At 38.1% G+C, this 24,212-nt stretch overlaps 1 protein-coding gene across 3 annotated transcripts in view; it reads left to right on the top strand.

Annotated features, from left to right (window-relative positions):
• The window catches only part of CNTN3 (contactin 3), a 330,473-nt gene that overhangs the window by 159,365 nt on the left and 146,896 nt on the right, over positions 1-24,212 (top strand). For all 3 annotated transcript variants that reach the window (XM_082345351.1, XM_082345353.1, XM_082345352.1), the window contains one exon: positions 14,418-14,513. In XM_082345351.1, coding sequence (XP_082201477.1) covers positions 14,418-14,513 — 96 coding nt within the window. The remainder of the gene's footprint in view (positions 1-14,417; positions 14,514-24,212) is intronic.

The following is a 24,212-nucleotide window of genomic DNA, read 5'->3' on the forward strand; positions in this document are numbered from 1 at the left end:
GATACCTTGGTGGTATGTAAAAATATTCAGAATCATTTATGTTCAGCATTACCTAGTTTTAACCATTTGTGGATTTCAATTAAAATTAATTGTTTATGGTTGGTAGTGTCCCTTCCTTGAGCAGTAAAGGAACAGGCCATATTCAGCTAGTTCCTGAAAGGTTTATAATTGAGAAAATTTAAATTGTTGCTAAAAATACCTGAATTAAAGTGGTTTTCTTAGAAGTGTATCAAAATTTAGTTAATGTGGTAATTTAAAAATTTAAGTGAAGCTATGCCACATTTAAAGTGCCAGTTGGGTTGGGAATAGGCAACACCAAGAAAAAGAGTCTTTGCTGAAGACTGGGAAGTTAGCTCTGTTGGACATAAGAAAGAGTCTAAAGAATTATGTCACGATCTTGAAGCTTGTGATTAAACATACTTCATTGTCTGATAGGTGAAAAGTTCTGGGACGAGACGTAAGAAGTGTGGCTTTCAGTAGGATATCCACAAGAAATATGCATGGGTATAGTGAGAAATGCCTATGTCTCTATTCTTAAATGCCCCTTCTGCCCCAAACATAACATTTTTACTGGCTTTATTTATTATATTGTTCACTACCTGTTATGGGTTGATTTGTGTCCTCCCAAAAAAGATACGTTAAAGTCCTAACCCAGTACTTCAGAATGTGCCCTTATTTGGAAATAGGGTCACTGGAGGTGTAAATAGTTAAGATGAGGTCATGCTGGAGTTGAGTGGGCCCCTAATCTGACCAGTGACCAGTGTCCTTATATGAAGAAGACATCCATGTAAAGACAGAGACACACAGGGAGAATGCATGTGACCATGAAGGCAGAGATTGGAGTGATGTATCTACAAGCCAAGAAATGCCAGATGGCCATCAAGCCACGAGAGCCAGAAAGAGGCAAGGAAGGATTCCTCTTCCGGTTTCAAAGGGAGGATGGCCCTGCCAACGCCTTGATTTTAGACTTAAAGCCTCTGCAATTGTGAGTCAATAAGTTTCTGTTGTTTTAGGCCACGCAGTTTGTGGTACTTTGTTACGACAGCCCCAGGAAATGAAAACAGCACCTACTAAGTGCCAAGTCTTGACCAAGAGTTCCCTGCCCTCATGAAGCTCACATAGTACATGGTGTGTAAAACCACTAAGCTGTGATAAGAAACAGACCTCATATGGGGGCCACAGTACCTAAGATGAGACTGAGGGTGGGCAGGAGTTAGCCACCTGGAAGGAGCAGAAGAAAAAGGCCTGAAAAGATGGCAGTAGTTGTGTGTATGCAGCTTAGAGAAGGGAATTCCATCTGACTGAAGTGTGGAATGGGCCACAGGCAGTGGAGAGATGTTGCAGAAGAGATAGACACGGTTCAGATCCCACTCGCCTGCAGAAGCCACGCAAAGGAATTTGTGTTTTGCCTAGCACTTTCTTTTTTATCAATATTTCCACACAATATTGATTATGTAATTTTATCTTGTAGAGGTATTGCTAAAATACCTCTCTTCCTCTCTGATTTCTACAGTCTTACTTTGGACACATTTCCCATCTAATCTATTTTACTGTAACAGCCTCCCACCTGATTATGTAATCATTAAACAAGAAACAAAATTGAATAGAACAGGAATGTAGCAATCTCAGTGTTCAGAAAGTGAAGCTTACAGAATATATACTTAGGGAGGAATATTTTCCGTTAGAATGGTAACCTAAGTTTTCGTGTTGGTTAAATGCAGAAGATTTATTTATGGAAAGAAGCATCATCTACAGAATTGATGGAGTGCATTTCTCCTACCAGCTTCATGATTGCTGGCACTTTCAATAAACAGGTCCAAAGGATAATATAGCCCATTTAATAAGTTGGTCCATTTATTCTAACAATAATATATTTACATTTGTCCCATTTTCACTTTATTTTACCCTCTGCATCAGCACATTTGCCCTGATTGCTTTCTCATTTGTATACATGTTTGTGCTTTAAAAATTTAGACCAAGAAACTTTTTTCAGGAGCTCTTTAAGTACTAAAGTGTAGGGGATCTAGTAGACTAATGGATCCATGTGTCACCTAGTATCATGTGTAATGCATTTCTGTAGCACAAAATTACACTCTTGTTCTTTGCTTATTCTGGAAGTCAGATATAACTTACAAAGAAAACAAGTAGTATGAATTTGTGCTTGCTTTCTTCAGAGAAACATAGGCAAATGCACATTCAGAGGTCTGCTGATAGTGATGTTTCCATGGCAACAAGCAGGCTATTATAATATTTATATCCATCTATTATGCTTTAGTTTATTTTAGGGTTTGGTGTTAAAATGACAAAATAACATATGCCTTTATTTTCTTAAATATAAGGTTGATTTTTTTCTGGGTTAAATATTTTTAAAGACCTCATAGAAATTAACAAGAAGTCATTGTTACACATGTAGATTTTTATTATTCCCTATTAGTTTTAAATTATGTACATTTGTTTATAAAAGTTTTGAAATTGATGTACATGACACAGTAAGTCTGGCCGGTGTTAAAGTTAGGGAGAAATACACACATTTCTTTAAATTTCACAGTTATATTTTGGGGGAGTTTTTTTTCTAGCTATTTTGCTTTGTAACTTTGCTTTATAACTTAAGCTTTAAGTTAATAATTCAGGAGCTCTGCAACAGAACAACAGACATCAGCTGTGCACTAGGTAATGATCTAAGATATTATCAATCTTTCACCAATAGACAAATTAGTTTTTATGTGTTGTTGATATAGGGGCATAAGAGAGTGAGAGCCTTTATTGAAATCATATGATAACATCTGTTTATATGCTTAACATGTAATATGTGCCCAGGATGTAAAAATGAAGCAGAAGAAAGACTATAGTTTTGTGAAGCTTACTTTCTAGCCAGGATGGGGGGGGGGGTACTAAATAAATAAACAGTAAATACATTCTCCAATATTGTATAATGACTTTGAAGAAACGTGAAGCTACATAAGATTATAGAGTGATGAAAAATAGGAGCATTTACACCTAAATATTTTGCTGTCATTTACACTTTGAAAGCTCTATTTTGTTGATCATTACCTTTGATTGTTATATCAAACCCCAAGGGATTCCTGGGTGGGTGTCATCCCTCCTTGTTTACAAAGAGGAAACCAAGACACTGCACGGTTAAGAAACGAGTTGGCAAGTTTCAGAAGAGTAAAGACACATTCTTTCACTCAGCCTTGTTGGCACTTGTTGAATAATTTGAATGAATGATTGAAAGAACGAACATACCTTAAATATGACTTGCGAGTTATCCATTTCAGTTTTCTAAGGTAGAATTTCTGAAGACTGAAAAGGAGTCAAAAGCTTAAACTGTAATTCAGATGTGATGTTCCTCCTTTTTCTCCAAGTTAGAAATCAGAGGATGTGTCATCTGCCTGACTCTGACACTTAATTAGCAGCATGGCTTTGGGCAAAATCTAACCTCTCCTGGACTTGGTTTGCTCTTGTAAAAATTGGGAATAATTATATATGTATTGCCTGTCTCACAGATTATTGCTGAGAATCATAGGAGATAAACTATGTCAGTCTCAAGAGGTCTGTGCACATGTAAGTCATTTTGATTCTTTAGAAAGTAATCTTCATTTAACTTGAATTAGCAAAGTATTTTTTTCAGGCGGTCCATAACTAATCTTTGATGTGTGTCTCTCTCTTTCTCTTTTTGATGAAAATTGTCAGTATGAAGTGATCATATAATTAAAATAAATCTAATTAGCTTCTTTCTCTGTAACAAAGGTGATCTTTGAATGCCAGACCATAGGCGTTCTTATCATCTGTGAGCCCTGCTATTAGTCTGGAAATGTGCTGCTGAGGGAATCATTCAAAAATAAACTGTCTATTTGTAAATAAGGGTAATGACTCAATATTTAATATTTTTTCTTGTAGTGTTGGAGGGTTATTGCATTATGCTAATTTATTTTTATTTTTCATTATTCCTATAATGGATAGAAGTAAGCATATAATGTAACACCATATATTCGTTGCTAAAATCACATGTGTCTTAATGGCAACTGTTCCATGAAATATATAAACAGTCTCAGTGACTCAGCCAGTTTAGCAAATAACGGAGCTTTTTTAAAAAAACTCACTTCATGTGTTGAATTTCAACAAGTATTACTTAGCAACTACTCTACTAATTGCAGGGGGAAAACAATAGAAATTATGATGTTCCTGGGAAGAGAGACATGCCTGTTAAAAGCAAGAGGCTAAATATAGACAAACTGGAGTAGCTGTTGAACGCTTCAGATGAGAAAGGAAACTTTCATCTGGGTTTGAATGACATAGGTCTGGATAGATGAGGATAGAAGGATATGTAGAGCTTATCCTTGCCCGGGGAGGGGAAGCAGCTTGCTAATACTTACTGAGCACGTAATACATTCCAAGAATTTTGCATTTATTTTCTCACATAACCCTCTCAGCACGTTTCTAACACAGGTCATATTATCTGCATTTTTCAGAAGAATCTGCATATCAAAGAGTCTGAGAAAATTGTGTAAAACCACAGAGCTTGTTTTAGTAGCAGAGACTGTAACGGAAATCTAACTTCAAATTCTTTGCTGAAGAAGCCACTGAGACATTTTAATCTAGACTGTTAAAAAGCTTTTTTTAAATGTTTGAGAATATTATTAAGATAACTGCATTGAAGTGGTGTGATGTGTTCAGATATTCAGAATATTGTCATTTTATGTGATCTTTTTATTTCCAAATTGGCAAGTAGATGTTTCTAAGTGAAAAGACCAAGCACATCTTTGTATAACTAATCGTTAGAATTCCTCTGTGACACACCCAATGATGGTTAGTTTCTGAAATATAACGTTCTTAGATAGTCTTGAAAATAGTTCTCTATATTTGGTAACGTTTTGTGTATGAATGCTGGCTTTTTCTATGGCCCTGTTAAAATCAAACTGACTTTTAAAATATGGTTTTCATGCAGATTTTCTGAATTATCTCAAACCTCTGGTATACTTGGAGATCTTAGTTTCAAAGAGAAGGAAAATGATTTGTAGTATTGCCACATAAATTTTTTAAATGTGGTTTTAATGATAAAGCTAGCTTTTTTAAGATACATGAAGTATAAGAAGAAAAAATTTTCAGAAAGTAAGATTTATAGTACTGCTCAGCTTACATTAAACTGTTCGTGTTTTAAAATTTAGTATTACAGGTAAAATTAATATCCACAGTCAACTGGGAAGAGTTTTTTTTTCTTTTTCCTAGATTTAATATACTAGAAGAGCAAAACTGTCAATATCAGAAACGTTATTCTTAATTTTTCTTGTTTGATTTAATAATGCAGCATTTACTTTTTCCCAAATACATAAGGGGCTTTTTTATTTGATATAGTCAGGACCAGTAGTTGGACTCTTAATTGAAAAGCTCCTTAATAAATTAAAATAGGTAATCATTTAAAGAAAAGTTACCTTTTATTATAACAATTATAGTTTTGCTTCAAATATGAAACTATATATGTCTTCTGCTTTTTGTTTTTGTTTTTTAATGCAGTGCCAAGCACTCTTCGTTGATGGAAGGTAGGAATTCATTGTGTTATTTGTATAAAACACACCTATTGTGAATCTCCTGTGATTTCCAGCTGTTGTTTTTCTTTGAATTTGAGTGATAATTTAAAAAATATTTCTTAAGTAATCTGGGTACAGAAATAGTCTAAAGATTTTTATTTTTTATTTATAAGCTTTTATGGTATTTTGCATTCTGTATTCTATTTTAGCATCAATCTTGGGGAAAGGGTGAATTTCTTTCATTGAGTTTTTCAAAAGTTTAAAATTTTTTTCATAAACAACAGTTCCCTTTTTTTCACACACTTATTCCCTCAACTTTTTTAGTATTTCACTAGTAATTTAATTTCAACAAAAAAATGTAAAAAGGGTGATTCAGTTCTGTTAATAAATACAGGCAGTTCAACTGATGGAAGCAGAAGGGCTTGCTAGAGAGCAGCTACTAGGCACAAGCATTCTGTGTGCTCTTAACAGTGGATGGTATCTTTTCTAGAGGGGACGAATAATACTGCTTGAGTTGAAGCCATTTGTACTGGATAGGTGCTTTCTGAGGTCTGTGGAAGGCAAAAAGGAGATGGAGGTGGACTGAGCCCTCAGCGTTAGTCTTGTGAGACAGATTAATCTAAAACACAGTTATCATGTAGTTCAGAATTATCGGAGAACTCTTCCTTCACAAAGCGTGAACATTTTTAACTAGACCTTGAAATATAGATACTTAACATAAGTTGAAAGGAATGATGGGGCATAAGTAAAGTTTTAGAAGCAGAAATACTCCAGATGACAAACCGAGCTCTTTTGTGGCAATACCTGGAACATAGGTACATATTTCACACATATATACATATACATGTACATATATTAATACATACATTTCGAGTGAATGACTGAATGTTAGGACAAGAAAATGGACTTCATCATCTAGGCAATGAGAAATTCATGTAAAATTTTGAGCAGGTATTGAAAACTGGATATGTGTTTTATGAAGAAAACTGAACTCAACTCTCTGGGCACAAGACAGATGGATTGGATGGGAGGGGAGAGATCGCAGGTGGGGAGACTGGCCCAAAGGTTGGATGGACTTATCACATAGTATAAAGATAAAAAGAGCTGGACTTGAAATCAGTTGAACTGGCTCCACCACTTACTGCATCACCTTTGTCAAAGTCTGTAATTGCTTAGAGCCACAGCTTTTTTGGAAAATGGAAAAATAATACCTTTAAATAGAGCTTTTGTGAAAATTAAATGAGATAAATTCCAGGAAATTCTATCACACAGCCTAGCAAGTTCATTCATCCATTAATTCCTTCATATGTGAATTTAGTCAGTTTTGATAGAGCATATTCTTATGACATTGGGGATGCAGAGATTTGATAGACAAGCATACTGGAGCCATATGCTTAATACATGCCAGGTGAATTTGCATCATAAAATTTTTCCAGTAAAATTAAAATGGTGGTAGTGAGAAATTAGAAATGGGAAGAAAGAGGCTGAACTTTGCAAAGCAATTAACATGATAAAATTGAATGGATTGAACAAAAGTAGGAATGAGGAGTGACAAATTGGAGGTGGGAGTTTTAGAAAGTAACAACACAATGATGGAAGTTGTAGGGTTTTGTAGGGGCTACTCTAAGCGTAGGAAAATGAAATGTTGAATATGAGATGAATAGCCAAAATGTGTCTGGAAGGCATGCAGAAAATGCATGTTTTGAATTAAAATTTTGATGAACACATCTTTGGTATAGACACAATGGTAGAAGCTTCAGACTTGGTGAGATCTATGAGGGGATGTAAAGAAAAATGATAGCTATTATTTTTTGAACACTTATAAGTTAGACACTTCTAAGTAAATGACGTAGACTATCATATTTCTTTCTCACAACAATAGCAGAGATAATTGCTATTATTATCCTCAATTTACAGATGACGAAACTGTGGATCAACAAGTGAAGTAATCTACCACAGGTCAAACACTTAAGTTTCAGGAAAGGGATTTGTAGATGGGTTTATCTGACTCCAGAGGACCCAGACTTAAATTCAATCCAAGTTAAAAAGTGGAAGGAAACAGAGAGATGGTCATGGGGGGCAGGGGGATTTGTTTAAGAAAAGTGGAGCATGGGAATTATTGGAAGATATATTTTGCTTTTTAGATGAAGTGATCTTTGCATGTTTGACATCATATATGAGATGAGAGAGACTGAAGTAAGGAGAGTTGTAAAACCAGAGACTCAGAAGGAATAAGGAACCTTGCACTTCTATAACTCTTTTTATTTTTCAAAAGGCTTGCAGATCTGCGATGGTAGAGAGCCTCTCTCCAAAAACTCCGTGAGGTTCAGAGGGCAGGTGTTGTCCCCAGTTTACAAATAAAAAGCTGGGAAGCACAGATGACCAAGTGGTAACTCCTCCAATCTTGCAGATCTGGATTATGGTGGAGCAAAGACAGGATCCCTGGTGGGCCCACTCCTGTTTTCTTTTCCTAAACCTCACTGGTAGAAAGTTAAGAAATCTGCAACCCAGGCACAGAGGATTCAACTTCGGTGGGGGACCCACCATGGAGATTCCAAGGAAAATGATATGATGGATGCAAATGTATGTTGATGACCCACACAATGCCAACAAATATGTAATAGCCTAGAGATATAAAGATGAAAATGACAGTGTTGTAATCTTGGTGGACCCCCAGGATAGGAGAACAAAATGGAAAAATAGAAAAATATAGAAAATACAGAATTGGGAGCTTCCCTGGTGGCGCAGTGGTTAGTCTGCCTGCCAATGCAGGGGACACGGGTTCGATCCCTGGTCTGGGAAGATCCCACATGCTGCAGAGCAACTAAGCCCGTGCGCCACGACTACTGAGCCTGCGCTCTAGAGCCCGTGCGCCACAACTACTGAAGCCCGTGCGCCTAGACCCCGTGCTCTGCAACAAGAGAAGCCACCGCAATGAGAAGCCCACGCATCATGGCGAAGAGTAGCCCCCGGTCGCCGCAACTAGAGAAAGCCCGCACACAGCAACGAAGACCCAACGCAGCCATAAATAAATAAATAAATTAATTAATTAAAAAACAGAATTGAAAGGATGGAGGTAATTTCAAGAGTTTCAAGAAAGGGATGTGGATGAAGCTGGTTTTGAAGATGAATAAAAGTGCAACGTCAGTGAAGGAGCGGGCGCACAATTGCATGATTTTTGACAAGCATTTTGTGCTTGGCGAAATCCAAATAGTTTGTTATTGTTTCAGTGTATGTGGCTGAGAGTTGGGCTTGCTGGAGCAGTGGGGTGATGAGAGGTAGAGAAGGAGCTGAATTATGATATACCTGTGGGGAAAGGTCTTGTAAAGTATTCCTAGGTGCTTAGAGTTCACCCATTGTGCCAGTATTTCAACTGTGTTTAAAAAACAAAGACAGTTCCTGAAGGTGTTAAGATCTTATTAAGTGCTTCCCTGGTCCCTAAGGAGGCTTAGAAAATACTGAATACTTACGTCTGGTTGGAAACTTACAACACAAACCTGTTTTAAAACCTCTAAAAAGGCTGGGCTTTTAAGTATGAAATCTATTTGCAGTAGAAATTTTTGGTATCCCCAAAATGTGTTAAATCCCCTCTGCCCACCTCTGATTAATGTGCAGTGGGGGTGGACAGTTCCATGAAAGTTCACAGTGAGAGCTCTGCTGGGTAGGGGAAAATGATTGCCCCCAGGGAAAACCCTTCACTGGTAAGGTTGGGAGCCTGTATTCAAATACCCCTGACTCCCATCTTTCAAGGTGATGGTTCTAGAAGGCATTCTATACACTTATCAGAGGTTCATGCAGAATCAATCCCTTACTGACTACAGCAGCAGCTTCAGTAATGTAACCAGCTGGTGGCTTTTCTTCCATCCCTCTTTTTTTCACCCCACTCCTTCCCTCCTACTTTCGGAGATCATCTTCCATATTCTCCAGGTCACTCAAGTGCTTTCTTGGCTCTGCTTTTGGGGAAGGAAAACTAAGATACTATTGAACTTGTTGAGCAAGCCATTGTTTTTACATAAGGAGCTATTCTTATTTTCCTAGGACACACCTATTAGCCTGCCATGGTAGAATTTTCCGTTAGAAACTTTACTGGTTTTTTTTGGCTGTGTTGGGTCTTTGTTGCTGCGCACGGGCTTTCTCTAGTTGCCGTGAGCGGGGGCTACTCTTCCTTGTGGTGCGCGGGCTTCTCATGGCGGTGGCTTCTCTAGTTGAGGAGCACGGGCTCTAGGCGCATGGGCTTAGTTGTTCTGTGGCACATGGGGTCTTCCCAGACCAGGGCTTGAACCCATGTCCCCTGAATTAGCAAGCGGATTCTTCTTTTTTTTTTTTTTAACATCTTTATTGGAGTATAATTGCTTTACAATGGTGTGTTAGTTTCTGCTGTAAAACAAAGTGAATCAGCTATACATATACATGCATCGCCGTATCTCCTCCCTCTTGCGTCTCCCTCCCACCCTCCCTATCCCACCCCTCTAGGGGAGATCAACCTGAAAGTGTGAAGTGTTTGAGCAGCCCATAGAAAACCTAGCCCACTAAATAAAATTAACAGACAGGTGTCAAGGTAGAGTATTTTATACACCAGGAATGGTCCATGTGCATATTCATAGGAAAAACAGTCAAAGTAAGGAGTGTATTTCTCTCCTGGCTCTGCATACCTCCGTTTGATATCAGTTTGGGAGATACTGTCTCCAGGGTGTGACCAGAACTTGGGATATCTTAGAGCAGCACAGCACAGGTGGCGACCAGAAGGGCAATCAAGGTGAGCAACTTGCGGCCTGTAGGTGGGGTGGAGGAAGAGGAAAGAAAGTAAAAAAATATGAAGAGCTGGATTTTAGCTTTGTTTTTTAATGCAGATTTTCCCAGTTGTAAATGTACTTATTTGTGTGTGTGTGTGTGTGTGTGTGTGTCTGTGTGTGTTTAGTTCTCTATAATGGTATTATGTATAGTTTGTGTATCCACTCTGTGGTCGAGATCCCTCACAGTGCCCTTTTATAACCACACCCATATCCCTGCCCCACCTTCCCTAAACACTGACAACCACTAATGCATCCTCTGTTTCTGAAATTCTGTAATTTTAAAAATATTATATAAATGGAGTCATACAGCATGTAACCTTTCAGGATTGCTTTTTTCGCTTAGCATTATTACCTGAAGATTCATCCAAGTGTGGGGTGTATCAGTAGTCCATTCCTTTTTATTGCTGAGTAGTATTCCAGGAAATGTGTGCACTACTGTTTGTTTAACTGTTCATCCATTGAAGGACATCTGGGTTGTCCCCAGTTCAGGGCTATTATGAATAAAGCTGTACAAACTTTTTTGTACAGGTTTTCTTGTGAAAGTATGTTTTTGTTTCCCTGGGATAAATGCCCAAGAGTGCAATTGCTGGATCATATGGCAATTGTGTGTTTAGTTTTTGAAGAAACTACCAAACTGCTTCCAGAGTGGCTGTGAAATGCTGTACAATCATACAGCCACCAACAACGTATGAGCGATTTTGTTTCTCCACATCCTTTATGGGGTTTAGTGTTGTCGCTATAGTTCTGATAGGTGTCGCTAACCATTCTGATAGGTGTGCCGTGATGCCTCACTGCAGTTTTAATTTCTATTTCCCTGATGGCTAATGATGTTGAACATTTTTCATGTCCTTATTTACCATCTCTATATCTTCTTCAGTGAAATGCCTGTTCATTGTTTTGCCCATTTTCTAATTGGATAGTTTTGTTTTTTACTACTGAGTTTTAAGAGGACTTATTCTGGATACTATTCCTTTACTGGATAAGTGATTTGAAAATATTTTCTCCTGGTCTGTTGCCTGTCTTTTCATCCTTTTCCCATGCACTTTCACAAGGCAAAAGCTCTAAATTTTGGTAAGGTCCAGTTTATTACTGTCAAGCCTAAAAACTTTTTGCCTAACCCTAGATCCCAAAAATGTGCTCCTATATTTTTCTCTAAAAGGTCTATATTTCTATATTTTTATGTTTTACATTTACATTCAAATCCATTTTGAATTAATTTTCATATATGAGTGAGGTTGAGGACAAGGTTCCTTTTTTTCCCTATGGTTGTCCAGTTGCTCCTGCACCATTTATTGAAAGGCTGTCCTTCTTCCACTGAATTGCTTTTGCACATATGTCACAAATCAACACAGCGTATTTGTGTGCATCTGTTTCTGTATTCTCTGTTTTATTCCATTGTTCTATGTGTCTGTTCCTCTGCCGTTCCCACACTGTCTCGCTCATTGTAGCTACATAATAAGTCTTAATACTAGGTAGAGTGGTTCTTTCCACTTTATTCTTCTTAGTCAAGATTGTCTTCGTTATTCTAGGGCCTGTGCTTTTTCTATGTAAGTTTTAGCACAAGCCTGTCTACATCTACAAAAGATATAAAAGTAAAACAAACCCACCAAAAACCTTGCTGGAATTTTGATAGGAATTACATTAAATCTATATATCAATTTGGGGACAGTTGAAACTATGCTGAATCTTCCAATCCATGAACACAGTAGGTGTTTTCACTTTATTTAGACTGATTCTTTTTTATCAGTATCTTGTAACTTGCAGCATATAGATCCTTTGTACGTTTTATTATCTGTATACCTAAGTACTGTATTTTCTTTGAAATGATTGTAAGCAATTTTGTGTCTTTAATTTTGGTTTCTGCAGGTTTATTGTTACTCTCTAGAAATTGTATCCTGTGACCTATTTAACTCACTTTGTAGTGGGAATTTTTTGGTTTGCTTTTTGTTTTTGTAGATGCCTTCCTATTTTCTATTTAGACAATCATATCATCTGCTAATAGGGGTCATTTTATTTCTTCCTTTAGAAACTGTATGCTTCTTATTTTTTATTCTTTTATTATTGCAGCGGTCAGAACTTCTAGTATGATGTTGGCTGCAAGTGGCTAGAATGAACTTTCTTGTCGTATTCCTGATGTTGGCAGAATACATTGTCTTTCACCATCAAATATGATGCTAGTTGTAGTTCTTTGTAGATGCTCCTTATGAAGTTGGTTTCTTCTTAAAATCTGGCTAATTGGAGGCTCCAGAATAATGTCACATTTTGCAAGAATTAAGAGACAGGAAGAAAAATTGGAGAGGTTTCTACCAAATAATTTCTGGAATGACTTCTTATTTATTTTGACTCCTAAACAGGACTTGTTCTGATACAGTTCTTGTCAAGATTGGACCATATGCAGCCTTGACTTGGGTTTGGGTTGCATATATAATCTGCCAGGATATTTCGGTAATCTGAAACTTTTTGGATATTTATACTACTTTTATCTCTATAGTCCCTAGGGTTAAAAAAAAAAAAAAAAAAAAAAAGAAGCCGGGAAGACACTTAAGGCCACTACAGTTATTTTTGTTTGCTCTTCCTAATGCATGTTCTCCATGAACTGGCCACATCAGGTATCCAAAAATAATGTTCTCTGTCCTTATATACTGTAGAGATAGTATCACTGCAAATGTCCAGAGCAATGGACAAACCTGTGACAGTGTTAGGGTTTAGGCAAAAGAGGTTTTCACCTATGGAGGAGAAGAGACATTGTTAGTTTCCGTAGAACATTTTTTTATCCTTTTTGGTGTATTCTAGGTAAAATCAGTGATGAATGTGTTTTATGATGTGAAGTTATATAACAGAAGAAAACAAGGAATTGGACAGAAAATCAGTAATTATGATGCATACTTGGTTGTCAAAATATAATGATTTGAGATTATTTTTCCATGTATGGGCTACATTCTGATATGATGTACTCCTCCACTTAGTCTTTGGGAAACATTTGGATGGTCCAATTCTGCAGTTCCAGCTCAGTTACACTTCAAACGCCTTAGTGTTTTGATAATGCTGCATTTGGTTATAGATTTAAGATGATATAATGCTACGTTATATCACTTTTGTAGGGTAACTTCTGAATAAAATAAGTCCATAAACACTATTTTTTTCTCCTTTTATAGTCACACATATGTGAGTTTTGCTGAATTGCTTTATTCCATGCTTATAAGCTAACAATTTAATACTATTTTTCAGTAACAATAAAATGAAACACATAGACCTTCTAATTTCCCTTTGATGTATTGATTTATGGTGCTTAGAAAATTCATACATGTCTACAGTTGGTAGTCTTATCAATTTGAAGAAGATTATTTTGGTTTTTGTATTTTTCAAAGTTGAAATTTTTCAAGTTGTATTTTAAAAATACATACACTGCCTTACTTTTCATAGACACCACATAGGCAATTTATATCAACCCTTAAAAGCTGTGAAATGAGTATATTCTTTCACAAATTGACAGTGCAATTTTTCTAATACAGAAAGTGACACCACAGCATATATTAACTATGGAATGCACAGTACTTTTTTTTTAAATCAGAGTTTAGAGAAACAAATGTTTCTTCTTTTTTTCCCCGTAGGCTTAAGCTTTGTTCAAAATGAAGCCCATAGAATTTTCTCCATGCTATAATTTAAGCTGGAGACTATGAATTGGAATTTGCTGTCCTGGATTATTATTGAAAGAAATGAAATGGTTTTTAAAAATAACCACTGGTGATCAAAATAGTATTTGCCTTAATTGCTTTATTAAATACTTGAAAAAAATTATTTGGCCAATGATAAAAACAGTTTGTATTTTTTTACAGCTATAAATAAAAAGGAATATGTGGGTTTAATTTACAGGATTAGTGGGTATGTATTTTTGTTTCTATTGCTGAATTTCTAGAAGCCTTAATAAAGAAATCAAAATCCTACTTTTCCTTCTCAAAGCAAATGTTAAGTGTTTTCCTCCTGAGGTTCCTGAGAAGGGATTTTTTATTATCCTAAAAAAGAAGAATGTCTCTGTGTGAACATTTTAAATTTATGGTCCTTTCTGAAATTCTGTTTTGTTTTGTTTTCAAATCAGATCTGGAAAATTTTAAAACCAAAATGAGAAGTACAGTGTCAGTGCGTGAAGGACAGGGAGTCGTCCTGCTCTGTGGCCTCCCGCCACACTCTGGAGGTAACAAGTGCTCTGTTTTTGCTTTTTATGTTTATTAAACAAGTTTCAGGGCGAGACCCACAGCATATGTGCTGTTATTGCTTCCATAAATTACCCTGAGAAACTTGATAATCCAAGCATTGGATTCTGTCAGTTGAGTTGCAATATAAGAAACTCTACAAAAAGTAGCCCAGAGGAGATTATAAACATAATTTACTCATTCCAACAAGGAAGGTTCTAAAGGCAAGCAAGATCAAGTTAATTTCAGTTACCTAATGGTGCTGAACAATGCTTCATCCTTACACTATTATCATTTATTATTTAGTTTTAGACCATGACATACCTTGGTGTCTTTGTGGTTTCTCTCTCCTTCTCTCTCTCTCTCTCTCTCCTGCCTTATGCATACACGCTTACACATGCTTATTGATATATGCTGTTGCACCTCTTGATATATGTGTAATATACATTGAAAATGAAATATGTGTGTGTATTCACATCATTTTTACTGGGGTGTTGGAATTGCAAATTTTATGCTGCATTGCTATAAATTGAAATATTGCTGGAAATTCAGAAGGTTAACAGAATAGCTACCAAGAGTGAAAACGAACTTCTGCACATATGAAAATGATTTAATAAGTACTGCTCCCCAGTAAGAGCCTGAAGTGCTGGCTGGATTCTCCTCTCATGCTCACTATTACAAACTTGGTCACTTGCAGGAACAAAGAAGGCATTATTAATGTATGAATCATTGTTCTCAGAGAAGCAAACACATTCTGTTATTGAGAGGATGAGAATTACTGAGAGATAAATAGGTTAGAGAGAATCTTTCTGACCAGAGGCAAAACTGAGAAGTCTTCTTCCCATTATAATAAAGCTTAGTCAAATGTCAATATACTGGACTTTATTTGTTCTGTGACATCCAAACCAAAGTCCTTGTTGCCCAGTGACTTGGCAGTTTTCATGACAAAATCCTCAGCCCAGTAAAACAGACATTTCCCATCTTCAGTATTTGATCATTTGAAATGTCTGAGCCAGCTGCAGACTGCAGATTTGGGGCTTGATTAGCTGCCATGCTTGCCCTCGTGTTGGTGAGTATGGGTTTAAATTGGGCTCCCCAGTCTACTTCGGGAGTGTATATTTTGCTGAAATCATGAAGTTTCAGAGGACCTGTGACTTTGAAGGGAAGCATAGACTCTCTTGATTAGCAGTAAAAGTAACTGAGCTCAAACTGGCTTGAAGAAAATAGGGAGTTTACTGGCTCATATAACTGTGTTGAGCCTGTGCTTTCTACTAGAGCTCTATGGTTGATACAGCGATGTACCACCCAGAATGACTCGCTGCCTCACTATGGGCAGTGGGGTCAGCCAGTGGCCTCCAGCTCTCAGCTTCTTCCTGATCTCCTTGGCTGCAGGAGCCACTTGCCCAGGGTCTCACCCTTCCCGGGACTGCCTGCATCTGGTGACTGAACAAGGAGAGGATATAAGGGGTCAGCCCTTTCTGCCCAACACTGGACACTTTTAGTGGGGAGGACTCAGTCCAGAGCTTCCTTCCAGCATGGCCAAGGCTTTTTGGATCACCACAGTTTGACTTCTTTCTTATCTCAAATTCTGCTTCTGCCTCCTTGCTTTCACAGGTTTTGAGCTTTGGTCAAAATCTTTATCCCAGACTCTAATATTTGCTCCCTGAGAACCAGTCTACTGGACCCAATGGTTTAACCAATTCCATAAGCGGTTGGTCTTTCTTGCTGTTTCTTGGCTCTGCTTCCCTCCATGTTGATTCCATTGTCATGTAGACTCCCTGTGGTGGCAAAGGTGGCTCCTGGCAACTCCAGGCCTTCCGGTCCTTAGTGCTAAAGATCCTAATGGACCAGACAGCCTGTTGCTCAGTGGCTCCTGATTTTCATTGGATGAGCCTTGCTCATGAGATTTTCCCCTCCAGCAGAGAACCAGAGTCAGCTCCATCTACTGGCAAGCACTGGGATGAGAAAGACGTAGTTTCCAAAAGAAAAGAAGGGTTTTATTATGAGAAAAAAAAGGGAGTGATGTTTTAGGTAGACACTAATAATGGTTAGAAGTACACCTAGTAAGCAAGTATCAAAATAACTAAAGTTTATTTTTGAAAAGCAACATAAAAGACCGCTGGGCGGTCTTGTCTATGATGTGTGTTGGAACTGTTGACCCAAATTAAAAGTCTAAGTGATCTTCTTTCAACATTTTTATGACTAGATGTACTTGCTGATAACAAAGGAGGGGATCTTTTAGTTGACTGGGCATGCACACAGTGAGGGAGTCTTAATAAGCTGTTGGATAAAACATGTTCCAAAAGATGAATCTTTTCCATTGTCATGAAATTGGAGAACTGCTGGCCAGTCACAACTCTCCTAAGTAATGACATCCTGATTCCTCTCTGCCTTGGTGACTTCAGATAGTGCTCTTTTCATTTTTAAAGCTCACAGCCTGGGATGACTGTGGAAGTCAGTAGAACTGTTGGCAAAGAAGGAAAGAAATCTTCCCAGATGTGGTACATTAGCTCTTAAGACCCCGCGGCATGCATGGGGGAGCGAACGACTGAACAAAAGCATATCTTCCTGCATGCTAGATTGTGCAGGAAAATGATAGGGACCAGAGCGTCAGATTTAGATGCTGAAAACAGGATTGTCATTGATCGATGTCTCCCTAATGTTGAGTCTGCCAAGTCACAATTTACATCCCCTGCCCTGACTTCTTGGTTTGGGAGCTTCTAGAAGACAGAGCCTATGTCCAGGTTTGCTCTGCACCCAAGTGCCTGACACAAGGCTGGTTTATGACAAGCAGTCAGTAAATAACGGTTGAACAAATGAATACATTCATGAAATGAATAAAGGAATCCTCTTTAGATCGGGCCAGTTACAGATGCTTTCTGAGAATGCACTGCAAACTCTTGTTTCTAGAGGTGGAAGCATTTAACAACTAATATGCGCTGGGTGCCAAGCAGACAGGTGCAGACACTGACAGATGACGGTGAACTCTGCCCACAGCAGCTGGTATCAGCTCCGCTTCATCCCCTTGTGGACTGAGGGACTTTTCATTCAGTGGAGAATGTGAGGCAGCACAGAGCAGCTGAAGCCGTGACTCCAGGATTTATCAGTACATGTGATATGGGGCACACATGGCCCCGCTGTGATCCATTGTGTCCTCTTTCCACAAAGTCCCGTGGTCCCTGCAGGACATGACCTTCCCTTCTCTGTCTTAACTGCTGTATTACTTTTACTCACTTCTACTTGGTCCCTTCTCAGTGGTCGGAAATTTTTAATTTTGTTGTTATTTTCTGATTACTGAAGACATCATCGTATTTTATTATCTATCGTATGCTCTAACAGAATCACAGCCTGACAGAGTAGACACAGGGGTGAAATAATAATAATAATAATAATAACAATAATAGTAGTCTCTATTTATTGAGTGCTGCTTAGTTGCTAAGCAGGGTGCTGGCTCTTGATGGAAATAAATCATCTGCTAGGAGATTCTTTTGATTAAAAGTATGGAGAGGAACTGGATAAGTGACAAGGGAGATATGCAAAAAAAGAACCCAAATAGGAGTCCCAAAGTATGGAAACTGAATATATTATTCATACTCCCTTAAATAATTTGTCTATGCAGATAATTTATAAGAAAGTAGCAGCAACCTGGGGCTGCTTTGCTTAAGAGCAATCGCCATTTATATGATGCCATAGAAGGAAAAATTGTTTCCTGATGGGTGACAGAAATGTTTCCTAGGAGTCCCCATAACTCCTAAGCAATGCAGGTTACTGTCATTTGAGAGGGGTCTTATCTCCCACTCATTCTGTGACACTTTCTGTTACTTCCTATTCATTGTCTTCTCTGCAGAATAATTCATCATCTCTCTAAGGTGAAAGGAATTAGTATTCTCTTGAAAATTATCTGGAAAATCAGGAAGCGACATGTCAAAAATAAGGTACCAGCCATGGATTATCTGTGGGTTAATTATCAATCTAGTTACCAATAGTGTGAAAAGCTGGGAATTAGTGTAATTACCAGTCAGTTGCTGATGTCACTACAAGATCGTTGTAAATTCAAATGCACAAAAAAATTATCGTAATATAAATAAGGATACAAGACTAGTTCATGGGCCTTTCATGATAAATACTAATTAGACAGGAATTCATAGGTTAATCAAGTTATTGCCTACATACATGTTAATAAAGACTTGGTTTTTGTCCAAGGATGCCTGATGAGATTTATTCTGAGTTAAAAATAGACCTGAGTGTTTCCCAGTGTTTCATAAGCAAACAGCTTTGGTCTCTGATCCAGCTTCCCACGTCTGTGCTCTGTGCGTATTCTTCTTACAATGACAGCCCTGGACACTGCCTGCCATCCTTTGGGATGTGAAAAGGAAGCGTGTGAGATGCTAAACAGCAGGTAGTGCAGGATGAAGCGACTTCATGCTAAAAATTGCTTTGTAAATCCGGTGTGACAGAGGTGACAATTGTTAGCAACATAACCAGATGGCATGGGATTTACACCCTCTGTGTCAACATCTTTTTTTTTTCTTTCCCTAGGACCAAAACACAAAAGTCACCTCAGGTAGTTTAGATGGGGCAACTTGAAGAAAAATTTCCAAGTAAGAATGTTCTGGAAACACTTGTGCAGTTGCTAGACCTTGCTTCAAGGCGATGAGACATTACCTAGTGTTTTGGGATGTGGTTTGGACCCAAAACAGTAGTTTCCCCAAATACCTTAATGTGTAACCTTAGCACCACCTTGGCTTAGGCATTCATTTTTCCTTGAACTACACTCCTCTACTATTCATGTTTGTAGTTTAGTCATATTTAAAACAACAGCTTTTTACAAAACTTTGAAGTAGGAAATACATAATATGTTCATGGGCAGAATGTGCTTTCTGGCTCCCATGGCATTTGCATCACTGGTCACTATATAAAACGTTTCTTTGAGAACCCAAGGGTTTCCCCTTCCCTAAAGCAATGTATCTGAAAGTTGCATCATAGCAGGTCTTTATACCATCACAAATTATGAAATCTAGATAAAGCAGATGGTTGGTGGGTTATTGAGGAATAAGCATCTCTCTGCACCATAGAATATTGCTCCTAATTTATTGCTCGTAAGCCTGGGAGTCAGATATGTTAACATGTCACAAGAAAGAGAGAATCCATCTGTAGACTGAATGAATAATATATCACAATTGTGAAAGTGTTTTTTGAATATATGCCAATGCTGATGTGACTGTTGACATTTATGGGTGTCCAGAATATTAATAAATTCGTAGTAATATTCAGACAAGTATGTTCTGAATCGGTTGACACATAAACCTCAGGTGCTACTATGTGGATAACAGTAAAATTGATCTCTGAAGGGAATATCTGTTGTCTCAAATAGTCTTAATTGCTTAACATCCATTTTGTAGTTGGAAATGGAGATGAAAAATCCTGAGTTTCTCCAAAGTGCTTGAATGTGGAAACTATGAATTAAAAATATTCATTGAGTCTGCCTTCCTCCCTCCCTTCCTTCCTGCATCTGTCCATCTATCCATCCATTTTATTCATATTTTGATTTACTCATGCATCCATCAAATATCTGTTGATGTGTGGAAGATGTTTACATCTTATAATGCTATTTTACTGTAATATATATGGTCCTTTACTTGAATAATCTTAGTATTAAATACAGAAAAAACTGAAAGCATTGCTGATAAACTTGATAGGAATGTATTCAAGTCAGTATTTTTGAACCCTACCCAAACCACTTTCCAAGTTAAATGTACTGTTCTCAGGGTGCAAGGAAATAGAAAGATAAATAGGAATCCCCCTGTCCCCAGGGGCATATATGTGAGTGGCTTGAAATGTCTGATTTATATATATAGATAAAAATATACTATAATCCTAATATGTTTACTAGGTAGAAAAATGTAAAATTAAACTATGTAAGTAAATTTTTAAAGAGGGCTTATTATATTTTCCTCATGTACCCCAGGGTACATTTGTACATTTGATTGGCTTATTTTTACCCCATTTTAGAAAACCTGTTTCTAGACGGCGCTTGGGTTTCCTTCCTCCAGCCGTAAGGGTTGGATTATGTGGTGGAGGTTTTAGACTCGCTTGTGTTCTGTTTAACGACACGAGCAGTGACTGCCTCTCCCCCTGGGTATTCCCTCCATTGCCTCCACGGGCTTGGAACCACGCCTAGCATGTTCCAGCTGGCCACTGCTGATTGGCCCAGAGGAGGTTATACGTACTAGTGTTTTAATTCAGCTTACGTGAGCTACTGTTAACAGAGAAACCTGAAAATATATTAGCTTAAACTGAACTGTATTTCTTGCTCAGCTAAAATCCACATCAAGTGCTTTTGATCATAGATCTCTGGCCTCATCCATTTATGCCTCTCCGTTTCAGCATCTAAAATCTGTGGTCGCTGCCTCTGTCTTGGTCCAGCTGGCAGGGAAAAAAGGGGGAGAGATGACCCATGGATGGTTCTTGTGGACATGTGCCTGGAGGGGATGGCACATGTCACCTATGTGCACATTCTGCTGACTGGTTCCCAGTCACATGGTCACACTGAGAGCAAAGGAGGTCCATTGTGTGCCATGGGGGAAGTGGGAACGGGTTGGGAGTATAGCTGGCTTCTCTCTGCCACCTTTAGATAGACCTGCGCTTTTGAAAATAAGCACAAGCAGGTTAGGACCAGAGATGTATAAGAAACAGTGTGTCTTAAGAGGCTGTATTTCATGATTTCTAGTGGCTGTATAAGAAGCTTATTTGGAGGACTTGTTAAAAATGTGTATTCCACGATCCCACTCTCAGAGATTCTGATTCCTTAGTGCGGAGTCTTTTCTGGGAATCTGCATTCTTTATGAATGACCCAGGGGATTTTTGACTCAGCGGGGACTTGAGCCACGCTTTGAGACCCACTGTCATCACGTCGTACAAATTTAAATGCCTTAAAGAAATGTTTTAAAGGAGTAGAGAAATGTCATTTATGATGGAGCAAGTGTAAGCACTGAAGTATTTCAGGAGTTGCATTTTATTAAGTAGGACATTTTGGACTTCAAAAGGGTAGTGGAATTCTTGGCTTATATAGGACATTGATGTTCATTTATTTATAAGCTAGGCAATTCCTATCCCAGCTGAATTTTTCCTTCATTAACGTTAGCTGCCTTAGAGAGCACGGTTGCCGGTGTGCCTAGGCGTGTAGCTGAATATTCCACGACATTCATCCACTTTCCCCCGTGTGGCGTAGTTGGTAGGTGCCCGGCAGTCACCGGTGCTTGTTGATAATCACAGAAGCTGGGCATTGGTTAAGTGTGCGTAGCTTTTGATCCTCCAGGCACTGCTTGGCATCTTACCCCTGAGTAGTTTGGATTTGTTTATTGTTGTTGTTGTGTCTGTGTGTTTCTGTGAGAGTGTTCATCTCAAGGGGGTATGCCCATCTGGAGTAAAAATCAGACTGATATTGTAGGGGAGGATTTTCAAAATCAGTCGCTTACCTTCTTCCCTTTTAGACCTGGCTCTTATTTAAAAGCTATTTTTCCCTATTAACTTTAGGAAGTTTGACTTTGAAAGGATACCAGTATTTAAAACTAAGAAATTTTAAAATGAATCATGTGCAACGTTTTCAGTAAGATTACAAGAGTCAGTGTCTAAATGCTTCCAAAGAAACATCACAGTGACCACCTTTCTGTATTCTCAGAGGTCTGCAGGGGCCAGCCAAGTGTTTCAGATTGATGAGCAGGGCCAGGTTTTGAGACTTGGGCAATTTTTTGGTTTTTTCCCAGTAACATATTGAAATCACTTAACAGCATCATTTACTTCATATGCAGTTTTTACAACATAGAAAATACAGTTCTTTTCTGAGTTTTTTAAGCGTTTTGTCACACGTATCTTCCATTTGCTGGTTAAGTTATTACTATGGCTTTTTTCCTAATGTCCTCTTAAGTTAAATTCATTAGACACAGACACGCTTGGCATATTAAACACAGAGCTGTTTTTTGCACTATTTATACAAAATTTGCTGCATATCAGTCAGCTTTTACTAGGTTCTGTTGCAGTAACAAATGACTCCGAAGTCTCAGTAACAAATGACTCCAAAGTCTCAAGGGCTTATAATAATGAAGATTTATTTCCAGTTTTGTAGGCGCTATGCTATGGGTTGGCTGCAGCTATATTCCATGTGACCTGTTTATTTTGGGAAAAAGTAGTCCTTGTCTGGGATATGCCATTCTCATGGCAGGAAGAAAAGAAACTTGTCAGACTCATTCAGTCTGTTCACAGGTGGTATATATACATCATTTCTGCTCCCATTCTATTTTTTAAATTTATTTATTTACTTATTTATTATTTATTTTTGGCTGTGTTGGACCTTCACTGCTGTGCGCAGGCTTTCTCTAGTTGCAGCGAACGGGGGCTACTCTTCGCTGTGGTGTGCGGGCTTCTCATTGCGGTGGCTTCTCTTGTTGCAGAACATGGGCTGTAGGGCGCGCAGCCTCCAGTAGTTGTGGCTCGCGGGCTCTAGAGCACAGGCCCAGTAGTTGTGGTGCACGGGCTTAGCTTAGCTGCTCCGCAGCATGTGGGATCTTTACAGGCCAGGGATCGAACCCGTGTCCCCTGCATTGGCAGGAGGATTCTTAACCACTGCGCCACCAGGGAAGCCCCTCCTATTCTATTTTGTGAAACACGTATTATGGCCAGTACTGATCAAATGGGCCAGAAACCATTCTGTCACAGAGAGGAGCAACAAAAAATTTTAATAATAATGTAATCGACTGTAAGTTCTCTCTTATTTTTTTCTTTAGCTATTGGGCCTTTGTAGTCTTTCTTTCAGTTTCCCCAGATGTGATGAGATCTAGATCCAATAACTAGTTTAAGTTATCCTAACTCTTCCAACAAGAAGATGTAAGAACAACAATATATCATGATGAAAAATGGCACCCAAAATGTTCAGACCACCCAAAGCGTTCAAATGCTGCTCAGTTCCAGCCGATTATTGCCATGGAGAAAACAAGAACAGCTAGAAACTATATGTTGGCAAAATTTTCCAAAACGTTAACAATATGGGTCAAACAGTACTTGGTTTGAGGGTGCCTTTAGCCTGTGGGCCACAGTTAGAAGTCTCTTCCTCAAGGACATTCAATTAATGCTAATCTTTAAAAATGCCTCATTCACTCAGTAGTCTAAGGGTATACGTGTCTAAGAGTTAAGAGTATTGTTTATAGCCTTTAAAAATTCACTTTTGTTAGATTCAGGAGTACAGAAAACAATTCCAAACAAGGCTAATTAAAACAGCTAATTATGGGCTCCTGGAGGCCTGCAGTATTTGGAAGTAGCATCTCAATCCTTCTGGAAACAGTTTTGCAAATTCATTTTACATTCTCCCCATCTAGCCTAGTTTACATCATTACTTTTCTTAGCAAATGTTTTATGCCCCCAAAGTGGGGATAAACCAATCAACTAAACACAGCAAAGCCATGGGGGTCTAATGTGCGAGGTTTTATTATATGTAAGTACAAACTCTGTAATTTTTGAGACTACATTTGATTTTATCTAGAAAGAGATGAACTTGGAAGGTCAGTGATGTCAGCTAAAGCCCAGTTCCCATGAAGAAGCATTGTATTCCCAAGAGTAAACACAATAATTAAGCAGAATTGTAACTAATTCTTCCATTGTAGCTATGAGTAAATCATTTGTTGTTCCTAAGGTAAATTTTTATGTAA

This window comes from Balaenoptera borealis (assembly GCF_965194805.1).
Source record: "Balaenoptera borealis genome assembly, chromosome: 12".
Taxonomy (NCBI): Eukaryota; Metazoa; Chordata; class Mammalia; order Artiodactyla; family Balaenopteridae; genus Balaenoptera; species Balaenoptera borealis.